The 12,356-nt window shown below is 42.7% G+C and overlaps 1 protein-coding gene and 1 long non-coding RNA gene across 2 annotated transcripts in view; one reads left to right on the top strand and one right to left on the bottom strand.

The window, feature by feature from the left end:
* The window catches only part of LRPPRC (leucine rich pentatricopeptide repeat containing), a 106,713-nt gene extending 98,992 nt beyond the window's left edge, over positions 1-7,721 (bottom strand). The window contains exon 1 of the mRNA XM_008699814.2: positions 7,558-7,721. Within this exon, the coding sequence (XP_008698036.2) occupies positions 7,558-7,706 (149 nt within the window). The 5' untranslated portion in view covers positions 7,707-7,721. The remainder of the gene's footprint in view (positions 1-7,557) is intronic.
* A 335-nt stretch (positions 7,722-8,056) lies between these two features.
* The window catches only part of LOC103671218, a 33,712-nt gene continuing 29,412 nt past the window's right edge, over positions 8,057-12,356 (top strand). Inside the window, exon 1 of the long non-coding RNA XR_570778.2 lies at positions 8,057-8,502. This is a non-coding gene — a long non-coding RNA (uncharacterized LOC103671218). The remainder of the gene's footprint in view (positions 8,503-12,356) is intronic.

Genomic DNA, 12,356 nt, shown 5'->3' with positions numbered 1-12,356 from the left:
AGCCCCACATCGGGCTCCCTGCTCAGTGGGAAGCCTGCTTCTCCCTCCCGCAATCCCCTTGTGTTCCCTCTCTTGCTACGTCTCTCTCTGTCAAATAAATAAATAAAATCTTCAAAAAAGAAAAAAAAAAGAACTCATATTGACGGTTTATAAGCAGGGGTTGTGGCATGATCTATCTCTGTTTTGGAAAGATTAGTCTAGCTGGGGCGTGAAGAATAAATCAGAGGGCAGCAAGAATTAAGACAGAGATACCATTTAGAAAACTACTGTAGCAGTCTGAGTAAAAGGCTGATAGAAGCTTTTATCAGAGTGGGTGGTGGAGATGGGAAAGAAACTCCTAATCACCAAGGCCCCCAGCCGATTTAACTGCAAATTCCAAGCAAGAAGTCTCACCCATACAATTTGTTAATTCTCACTTCTTTATATATAGTGAAGAGGGGCGCCTGGGTGGCTCAGTGGTTAAGCATCTGCCTTCGGCTCAGGGCGTGATCCCGGTGTTCTGGGATCGAGCCCCACATCAGGCTCCTCTGCTGGAAGCCTGCTTCTTCCTCTCCCACTCCCCCTGCTTGCGTTCCCTCTCTCGCTGGCTGTCTCTATCTCTGTCAAATAAATTTTTTAAAAAATCTTTATATACAGTGAAGAAAATTTCATGTAAAAGTGACCTAGAAAGGCTTACTTAATCCTCTGTATACATCCTACCCTATTATGTACCATTTTCATGAACACTTGACAAGCGCAATCTTAGAGACAAAAACAGAAGGCTCCATGGCATGGTAGAAACACAGAGCTCTGAGCTTTAAGAGCATGAGCCTGAGTCCTACAGACCAGCCTGACTTCAGGCTGTGCCATTTATAAGACGTGTGACCTGGCCGAGTTACTGCAACTCTAAGCCTGTAAAATCTGGGAGTTAACAGTATTTACCTCACGAAGATTAACTGAGATACTGCAGTGTTTCCAAAAATATCACCCTTCTGCTAGGCAAGATGGTTTTAGGTAGTATTTAAACAAAAATTTTTCATCTCAGTAGTTTTATCTTTTTAATTAATATTTAAAAATAACTATCGCATCAAGCTCTTTATTTTACTAATATTTTTGTTTAAGATAAAACTGTTATTAACAACACCAGTTTAAACCTAAAACCAATGTCAAAAAAATGTTAAATATAAATAATTGTTTCAGTAGTACTCAGACTGGACAAAAATATCTGAAGGCAGTACACAAATGCCCAAAGTTTGAGCAACACTGAGAAAGTGTACCTAGAGGACCTGGCAAAGTAAGCATAATAAATATCAACTGCACATTTCCTGGAGCATCTTCTTCTTTTAAAAATGTATTCACAGAAAGCACAAGACTTATTTTTAAAGAGCTATTCAAATCTAAGCTCTGCTTATTTAACAACTACATGACTCTGGTAAAAGTATTTGGTCTTTCTAATAAGCCTTAGCTCCTTCATCTGAAGAAAACCTACCTTTACAAAGGTCTCTTTACAAAGATCACATAAGAGAAAAATATGTAAGATTCCTAACAAACAGTGTTCAGTAAATAGCTCTTATTATAGAAGGCACTCAATAAATGTCTGCTCAGTGATCTTTCAAAAAATCTTTTGTAAAGCTGTCTCAATGAACTTTCTCACTCAACTATTTCACAAGCCCTCAATTCTCCGAAAAGTCTTGTCCAGTTAAGCTGTCCCCTAAACACAATTTTATGCTTTATGTAAGCCACAAAATTTTACACTAAAAAAGCCACTTGCAGCTCTTCTACACGTCAAAGTCTCCTGGCTTGAAACACCAACTCTTTTCCACCTATCCAGACCTCCCCTCCACCTCAGCCTCCTCCAGTCCAAAGGTATGTCTCCTTTGTCTCATCTACAACAGGAAGTGATGAACTGTTACCCAGGTTGAGACCTATGATGTGATATTGAACAGGATACTCTTTAGAATCTATAAAATGAGAGTGGGATGAACAAGTTTTACTCTAAAGATCCCTTCCAGAGTTTACATTCTCAGATCTTAGGTGCTTACTTGTAATAGTCTTTAATTCCTAAATTTATAATGTATCATATCACCTTTTAAAAAATGTCTTTATGTCCGTAAGTAATCCCTTCAACACCTAAAGCACAATATATTCAAAACACTTCAAAACCGGGCATCAGTATCTATAGTCTCCCTAACTGGAGATCCCAGATAAATTACTTTACTCTTCTAAGCTTGTTTCCTAATTTGTAATATCAACCCACAGAAGATGAAATACATGTGTGATGTATTCATACAAGCAACCTGAAAATGGTAAAGATCTAATCTGAAGGTACTACTATTTATCCCCATCTCCAAATCTATTCTTCCAACATCCTGACCAATCTCCTGTTCACTCCCTCTCAAGAAGAAAAGGAAGTGGGGTTTCTTGGGTTGTTTTTTGGTTTTTTTGGGTTTTTTTTTTTTTCAGTTCTACACCACCTGAGGTCCTATTAGCCCTTATCTGTGGTATCAATGTTGTTCTTACTGGGCTTTCCATTCCCAGCCTCTCTCTCTCCTACAGTCTGTGTAAATTTTGTCAAGACTTGTACCTCTTAAAACCCTCCAATGCTTCCAACCATTCAATGACCAGCTTCTTATCAACCTTAATAGCTAGAAGGAATCAACTGGCCTTTGCGGTATCAACTTCCACTACACCCAACCCCGTGTAGCCACACAGGACGAAAGTATGGTCTCCAAGTCCATGCTCTTCTCCTCCCCTGGAACACTCTGACTACTCATTACCATATGTCCTCTTAAACTCAAGCGAGCCCCTACCACAAACAAACGTGACTGCTCTTCTCTCTGAGAAACCACAGTATTACATTCCTCTTGTATGGACCGCATATAGGAGTTGTACATGTGCCTTTGATAGCCCTCTGTAATTGATGAACTTATACACACAGAAACCAGAGGCTGAATCGTACCTCCAAAGGACCCAGACAGACTCAATATTTGCTGAGATCTTTCTCTTATTAAGAAATAAACAACGGAAAGTTTTCTTTCCTTCCAACCTTAGAAGTCACATCATTCTGTCATAGGGCAATATGTGCTCTTCACCCTTAAGCCAATCATCAACCTAGATCCACTTCCAAACAGATTTAATTCAAAGCTTATCTTTCTTCTGAAGCACAGAAGTCTAAAAACTCTCACAAGAAAATATTAGCACCTTCTGATCCAAAGTGTGAGGAAAAAAGGAGTCGGGGAAAGCAACAGTGTTTGCCCTTCAAACTCCCCACAGAGGATAAAGGAAGAGCTGGTTTTTAAGAAAAATTTGTTTAAAAAAAAGAAAAAAGTACTGAAATGGGAAATGAGGAGCAAGACTAAAGAATACAGAAGTATATACTTTCTGGTGCTTCAAATTTGAAAATAAATTAATAAATTCTAAAATTTCACTCAATAATTCTCATCTGTCTTTCACAGGACATTCCTGGAAATCAAGACCGGGGTGAATTTGTGGAGGTTCACTGCACTGTAGGCTGCATTACATATCCCTTCAAATGTCTTTGCATCTCACGATATTCCTTCCTCAATGTCTAAGATTTTCGCTGATTTACTCAAAAAATATTTTACACCTACTACGTGCCACAAAGTCAGATACCAGGAGAAGCAAAAAGAAAAAGACAAAAATCGCTGCCTTCAAGGAACGTACAGCCAGGTTTGGAGTGCTATTTGGTACACATGTAATCACGCTAATGGCTGCTTAGTGATTCAGGATCTGAGAAAAAGCACAAAAGAGGAGTGGTCAAATGGGAGAGGCAATCAAGATTTAACAGAGAAAAGGAACACCTGGGTAGGAGGAAGGGGCGACACATCCCAAGAGTAAACACCACATTCAAAGGCAAAGAGATGTGCAACATGGCCCCTCAGAGCCTTGGGGTATCTTTACCATCTGGGGCTTGTTAGAAATGCGGAATCTGTTTCCCTGTCCAGACCTACAAAATCAGAATCTACATTTTTTTTTAAAGATTTTATTTATTTGACAGAGATAGAGACGGCCAGCGAGAGAGGGAACACAAGCAGGGGGAGTGGGAGAGGAAGAAGCAGGCTTCCAGCGAAGGAGCCTGATGTGGGGCTCGATCCCAGAATGCCGGGATCACGCCCTGAGCCAAAGGCAGACGCTTAACAACTGCGCCACCCAGGCGCCCCCAGAATCTACATTTTTAACATCCCCAAGGAATTCTCATGCTCCTTAAAAAGCCCTGCTGTAAAGGCCTCAGAAGTAGTAGTTTGGTACAGCTAGAATACAGGATGCCATGGAAAGGAACTCATAAGAAGTGAGGCTCCACAGGCATCTCCAGATCATGAAGCACCCTATCCTGGAACCAACGGAAGCCATCACGGTATCTAATTCTAAGTAGGAAAATGACATGAAGGTATGGCAGTTTCAAAGAGAGTAGGGCATAACATGAGGGTTGAAGAAGAGGGATTCATTCTAGATGGAGTAAATCTAGCAGAACCGAATATTTGTATAATCAATACATAGGGGGTGAGTTGGGTCAGGGAGGTGTCGATGAAATAAGAATGAGAACTCTCTAGGAAGCAGACAGAAATGGCAGCATTCACTAAAACAGGGAACACACAAGGAACAGATATGAGAGGAAAGATGAGTCCCACTTGAGATGTGATGGGTTTGAAGCACCTGTAGTTCAACCAGTGGAGGTGTCTAGTAAATGGTCTCTATCCAGGAAGAGAAATAAAGCCATTATCAGATAGGCAGGAAGAGGCTGATGCCCTGAATATGAATAAACTCGCCCACAGTGGATGAAACATAAGGACTAAAGACAAACTCCCCCCAACACATCAACATTTAATAAATGAACAGAAGAAAAAGGAAGTAACAAAGCACATGAGAAAAATCCTAAAGAGAAGAGAATCATGAAAGACTGGTGTCATCAATGCCAAGCAAAAGTCTCAAGAAGGGAGAAATGGGAGACAGAATAACATGCCAGAGCTCACGGCCTTAAAAGTGGATTTAGTAATTAAGAGGTCCCCTGGGAAAAGTAAATGAAATAAACTTTCATCTACACATACATGATTATAGATAGATACATACATACAAATATCCATACACAAAGGACACATACATCTCAATGGCTCTCTGTAGGTGATAGAATTAAGGATAACTTTTTTGTTTTATTTATTTATCTATCTATTTAAGATTTTAATTTTAAAGACTCTCTGCACCCAACGTGGGGCTCAAACTCACAACCCCAAGATCAAGAGCCTCACACTCCATTAACTGAGCCAGCAAGGCACCTAAGGGTGATTTTTAATTTATTACAATGCCCTGCGTATTTGCAATTGCTCCTCAAGGAACAGGAGATTTATAATTTAAAAATATAAAATAGGGGCACCTGGGTGGCTCGGTCAGTTAAGTGACTGACTCTTGATCTCTGTTCAGGTCTCGATCTCACAGTTGCAAGTTCAAGTCCTGTGCTGGGCACGACACCAGGTGTGAAACGTACTTAAATAAATAAATACAGTAAAATAAAAATATACAATAAAAATTAATAAATAAAACAACGATGGCTTTTGCCAGTAGTGAGACTGCAGTGGGTGGAAGCGTGAATATGAAGTGAGGAAATAAAGGAAAAAGGAATAGGGTCAGGGGAAGGGAAACTGGTAAGCATCTATAGATAAGTCCAGAGTTCTAGGAAAGGGTCTGTTTTTCAGGTGGGAAAGATCTGGGCATGCTTGCAGGCTGTGGGATAGGAGACTGTATAAAAGGACTGTTAAGAGTGGAAGAGAAAGAGGGAATACTCTCGTTGCTTGTTATGAGCTGAGCACACAGTTGTGAGCAAGACAAAGTTCTGCTCTTATGCAATTCACTTTTTCTACTAAGAAAACAAACAAAAAAGCAGATTAATATTGGACAAGTCAGACATAGTATGATAAAACTAAAATAGGGTAGTGTTTACATTGAGTGCCGAGGTAAGGCTTCTCCGAAGAAAGAGCGTTTAAGTTGAATCCTGAATGACAAGAAATCGGCCTCGCAAAGAGAGAAAGGCCCTGTTAACTCTACTTTACAAATCATGAAATTGAGGATCAAAGAGCTTAGGTAAGATTATGTACCAAATAAATGGAATCCAGGTCTGATGAACACCCCGACCAATATCCTTTCTACTAGATTCTGTTCTACTGTTATCTTCAAATGCAACAGTGAAGATGAAAGATACCATCGACCCTCCTCTGGCCTCAGAGGGATAGTTAAGGACGGAAAAAAAAAAAAAAAGAGTAACTGGCACAACTTCCTCCAAATAAAAGTCTTTGAAAGCTGAGAAAGCAGAGGCATGGCTCCTGAAGGTTAACTGTTCAGGCCTAATAACAAAATCCAGGCAGGCCGTAAGCTACAAGTAGGCTACATTCCAAAGATCTATAACTGAGTTGTTAAGAAGTCGTAAAAAGGTTTCCTCCATATAATTTTATGCAGAGAGTAGGTTTCCAGGCTGTTCCACAAAGATCCATGTAATCATGGTTATTACTATTATTATAACTAATAAAGCACTTACTAAGTACCAGGCCTTATGCTAAGTGCTTTTTATAGATAATCTCATGCAGTACTACCAATGCTATTACCACTCCATCTAACTAAGGAAACTGAGGCCTAGAAATGTTAAGTAACTTGTCCAAAGGCAAATCCTCAGCTCTTAGTCCTAAACTGTCTCCCAAAGTACCTTTATTTATAAACAGTATTTCAAAATCATTTTTCTCCAATTCTAAAACCTCAGTGCCCATCTCCCCTTCTCAGATGGTCAGAATACTACTCCAATACTTTTTCATCAAACTTCCTTACCCCCTCTCCAAGTCTATGCCAGACCTATTTCCTAGTAAACCTCAATCCATGAAAGCATTTATTCACACATTTGACACCACTGATCCCTTGGCATTCTTATATCCCCACGAAGTGCCTTGTACGTGTTCACTTACTCACTCACTGATACTTACAGAGCCCTACTGTGACAATTCCCAACTCATACCGCACACTTGTAATTATCGAGGAAAACTCCACTCCAGAATATACGGGCAAAAGCCCAAGCTGATGATAACTAAACGTCCCTCTCTAAACTAACCCTAGCTCACCCCAAATTCCCAACCTATCCCTCCCACCCCCAAAACATAAACCTCTCAAAATCTAAGTTCTAGCTGGTTACTGATCACCGATAATGCTTGCACGTGGGACAGCACCCAAGCCGGTCAGTCCTATGGAGAAGAGTAATACCTGATCCCAGCAGCAGCCTACAAGCCCTCCCACCCCAAGCTTAACAAATCGCCGGTAGCCCGAGGACAGGAAGACCCAGTCCCAGGCAAGAGCAGAATCCACGCCGGAAGCAAACCTAGCACACGGCCATGACCTTCTGAAGTCGACTGACCCTATCACCCAAAAACTTCTGCTAGGGAGCGGGGTCCGAGACCCCGGGACGTTTGGCCCCACAGCGACGAAAAGGGCACGGAGGGAGACAGGGGGGCCCGGCCCCCGCCAGCATCACGACCCCGGGGGACGCCCGCGCTGCAGACCGGCAAAGGGTAGAGCGTAGGCACTCACCCGGCGACGGGCCCGGCGCGGGCGGCGGGCAGACAAGGAGAAGCGTGCGACCGGCTCAGGCCGCCTGCGAGGAGGCGCAGGGAGAGCGGGAGGCGCGGGGCCGCCCCGGCTCGGAGGAGCCAGCGGGCTGGTCTCAGTAAGGCCGCCATGGCTCGGCCGTCCCCACCGCAGGATGCACGCTGGGCCAGAAGGACAGGGGGAGCACGTGACCGCGGGGTCGCCCGGCGCGGAAGAGACCAAAGGCTGGGCGCGCCAGACGTAGGGGGAGCCACGCGTTGTTTTAGCTTGGAAGATAGACAAACTAATTTGTCTGAGGACATATGAGCCCCATGCGATGTGTTAATGATAATGTGACGTAACTGATTATTTGAGGTAGCTTCTCTTTTCGTTTTCTATCCTTCCTCTCAGCATGCTCAGTGCCTTCCCCCCCTTCACTTTTCAGTTGGTAGAGTCAGAAGAGGTCGACTCCTCCCAGGTTAGCGCAGGGGCTTGCGGGGGGCCAACTAGCAAGGACACCCGGGAAGTCTCGAGAGGAGCCGACTATGAGGGTCCCAGCGTGTGGGACAAGTCGCGGGCGTGCGCGGATGTTGTCGCAGGCATTCAGCGGGATCCGCTCAGCGCCAAAGTTGCCGCGCGGATGGGGACGTCCTGATAGGAGAGCTCTGAGAAGTGTGGGACTGAAAAAACGTTGAGGACCTTTGCACTGTGCTAGGGGCCTCCAAGGTTAAATAGGATGTGATTTGTGTTCCTGGGGCTTAAGGACAGTGTAGAAGAATACGTAGGCTTACGTAGGTCCAAGCCTAAGTCCTTAAGCAGGCAGTGCCTCGCTTTATGACATAGGTGGATGCTAACCAAGGTCGTATAGTTTTAAAGCTGGAACTGAATTCATTATCTTCCCCAGCTCCCACCCCGCTTCTTCGTTCAGTAAATGCACCAGCATCGGAGGTAAGATAACGTTAGAAATGAGTCCGGAGCCAAATCTGGGGAAAAACCGGTGGCCCTTGCGTTCACAAGGTTTATAGTCTGGAAGGGTTCCCTGTGTCCACGTGGGAAGCCGGGAACCGGCTTCCACTCCCTCTTCACCTCGCTGTATCCTACCCATTGCTAGGTGAACACTCAGAAGTATTCTCTGGAAGCCCTCCATGGTAATTCCCAGTGTGGCTGTTTATCCACTCAATATCCAGCTCCTTGACAGCAGGGACTGACCTTTTCTTGTAGCTGAACACCTACCCAGTGCCAGGCACACAGTAGGTTGCATTAAACATTTACTGAGTAAATGAGCATTTTGAGGTTATCTAGTTTCTCTCTCCTTTGAGAGATGAGGAAAAGGAGATCCAGAAAAAGTTAAATGATTTATGCTGGGTTATAGAACTAGGCATTAGTAGTATAATTTATTAATTCACTCACTCAACACTGATTTATTGAACACCTATTCAGTGTCAGGCACTGTTTGAGATGGGAGTCCCGCAGAGAACAAGCAGGTGGAGTCTGGACTCTGATTAAGGGCTCCAAAGTTTAGTTTGGGAAGACAGATAAGAACTGTCATGTAAAATAAATCAGGATAAAGAGATTGAAGGTGGCATGTTCAGCCCCTTCAAAGAACAGCAAGGAGGACCATGTGGTTTAGAGGAAAGAGTAAGTCAGGGGAAGGAGGGCCGGGAAAGTCTGAGGTAATTGGGGGCCAGATTATGCAGATTATTGTAGGCTGCTGTAAGGACTTTGATTTTTATTTAGAAAGAGATGGGAAACCATTGGAAAGCTTGGTGTTTTGCTGTGGTATGAATCTATTTACATTTTTAAAGAATCAGTGGCTGCTGTTTGGAGAGGTGATTTTAAGGGAATAAAGGTAAATAAAAGAAGGGAGACTAGTCAGGATGCTCTTGCAATAATCTAGGCTAGCCGTGGTAGTGGCTTGAATTAGTGGGGTACAGGTAGGATAATGGGAAAGGGTCAGGTTCTCGCTTTATTTAAATAGTAGGACAAAGAGGGAATTGTTCATAGATTGACTGTGGCATATGAGTCGAGGATATTTCCAAATATCCTAGGGCCTGAGCAATTAGAAAGATAGAGGTGGCACTGATTAAAATGGAAACTATTGAGGGAAAAGCAGATTTAAAAGGTGAATCAAAAGTGATCTTACGGAATATGAAGCTTGAGGTGCCTATTAGACATCCAAATATCAGGTTTCAGTAGGGGGTTTTGCTCTAAGATGTGTAAGTCTGGAGTTCAGAGCAAGAGATACATGTGGGCGTCTGCAACCTATACCTAATATTTGAAGCCATGGAAATGGATGAAAGCACCAAGGAAGAAAATATAGAAGAGGGATGAGGTTTAAGGACTGAGGCTTGTGACATTTCAATATTTAGAGGATGCAAAGATGAGAATCCAACACAGGAAGCTGAGAAAGAATAGCCAGAGAGGTAAGAGGAGAGCTGAGAGAGAGACAGGTGAGATCCCAAGTAACGGAGAGGCAAGTCTTTCATGAAGGGTGTTATGAACCATGGAAAATGCTGCTGTTTGTTCTGGTAAAATGAGCACTCAACATTGACCATAGGATTTGGCAACACAGAGGTCCCTGGTGATGTTGAGCAACATTATGGTGACCTGTTGAGTCAAAAGTTAGACCAAAGTTAAGTTTAAGAATACATGAAGGAAGGGAAAGTGGTTACAGGGAGTGTAGACAAACATTTTGAGGAATGTAACTATGAAGGAGGGAGCAGAGAAACGGGTGGTATCTAGAAGGGGTGTGGGGTCAAGGGAGGTTAATTATTTTTTAAGATGGAAGAAATAATAGCATGTTTGATGCTGACAAAAGTCATCTGTACGTAACTATTTAAGTTAATTTAAACTTTTACAAATTTAGTTCCTCAGTGATTAACCACATTTCAGGTACTCAATAGCCACAAGTGGCTAGTAGCTACCATATTGAACAATGTGGACAGAGAACATTTCCACCATCATAGAAATTCTGTTGGATAGGGCTGCAGTAGGGAGTGAAAATTTGATAATGCGTGAGAAAGAGAATGAGTCATTGAGGAGGCAAGGGGGAATAGGATCCAGCAGAAAGTGAAGGGGTTGGCTTTAGATAAGAATCTAGACAGTCCCCTGTTGTCACAGAAGGAAAGATAAGATATACGGTTACAGATGCAAAAAGGCTGGTAGAGGTAGTGGTGAGAATGAGTGGATGTTCTCCTAATTGTTTCTAGCCCTGAAACCCTTCATTCCTAACCGACGTTCTCTATGTTGCTGTACCAGGCTTCCTCTTTTTTTTTTTTTTAAGATTTTATTTAATTTGTTTTGTCAGAGAGAGACAGCAAGAGAGGGAACACAAGCAAGGGGAGTATGAGAGGGAAAAGCAGGCTTCCCACCGAGCAGGGAGCCCGATGCGGGGCTCGATCCCAGGACTCTGGGATCATGACCTGAGCCGAAGGCAGACGCTTAATGGCTGAGCCACCCAGGCGCCCCAGGCTTCTTAAAGTATGAAACAACTACTGATGAAATTTGTCTAGGCATTCATTCATTTATGCACTCTTAAACGCATTCATTATTTTTTGAACACCCCTAAAATCTGCCAGGCAGCAAGTTAAGTGCTAGAAAAACTACGATGAACAAAAACAGAAGTGGTCCTTATAGTTAGGGAGCTTGTATCCCAGAGGACAAGGCAGATATTAATCAAATAATCACACAAAATAAGTTACACACTGAAACGAGTTCTGAGGGAAAGAGACATGTTTCCATGAGACAGTGTATACCTCACCAGGGAGTCAAAAAGATTCCCAGGGAAAGGATCGTTAGGTTGTGGTCTGAAGAATGAATAGTTAACACATGCAAAGTGCATGCACACACGTGTGTGTCTGTGTGTTTTGTACATGTGTATAAGAGGGAAAGAGTGGGGTTTGCTTGTTTTTCAGTTCAGACTTCCCAAATCGTCCAATTTCTTTAGACTACAGAAGCTGTGACAAAGTGGAAGAGAAGTCCAAGTTGATCATCCATGGTTTCTCCCTTAGTTTATTCTGAACTATGAAGTGGATTCAAATGTTGGTTAAAAAATTGGGAGTCCCATAGCCTCTGGATAGAATCTTATTGGAAAGACAGTTTAGATGCTGGACTTTGCAAATGTACTTAACTACTTGGTTTCCTTATGTGTAACGCTAGTGAAACTCTTCCTCCCAAGATTTTTTGGGAGTATTAGATAAAATAAGTCAAGTTCTTACAGTACCAGGCACATAGGAAGCTCTGAAAAATGATGCAGCTACCATTATTGTTGTTGCTGCTTTTCATGATCTAGTCTAAACCTCATGAATTTGGGTTCTTCTCTGGTCTCTTCTTGGAGTCTGATTTTTTCTGACACTGCCTAAAAACCTATAGCTAGTGTCTCAAACTCCTCAAAACTTAGCATAAGCAAAGCACAGAGCAAGTTAAATCACAGGGCAAAGAAGTTATACATGATACACTTAAAGAGCTTAATTTATACAGTGGTTTATACCATATTGTATCCAGATAACCATTACCAAAGGCAGTGTGATGAGTGCCACAAAGAAGAGGCAAACCAAGTGACAGCTGGGCAGGAGAACAGAAAAAGGTTCCATGACTCTTAAGCCCTTGGAGGCAGGGAAAGACGTAAAATAGTAAGCATGGTGGTGAGGGGAGTTCTAGGCAAAGGGAACAGCAGAAGCAAAGATACAGAGCTCTCCTTCCTGACATATATCCTTCCTTAAACTGCAGAATGAGTTTTTGGAGACTGAAATCTGCCCAGAGCCTATGGAGTAGAGGAGAAGATCACTAAACCAGTGGCTTTC

Source organism: Ursus maritimus, unplaced genomic scaffold (genome assembly GCF_017311325.1).
Source record: "Ursus maritimus isolate PB19 unplaced genomic scaffold, ASM1731132v1 scaffold_6, whole genome shotgun sequence".
NCBI classification, from domain to species: Eukaryota; Metazoa; Chordata; class Mammalia; order Carnivora; family Ursidae; genus Ursus; species Ursus maritimus.
This window is presented reverse-complemented; position numbering and strand designations above follow the sequence as displayed.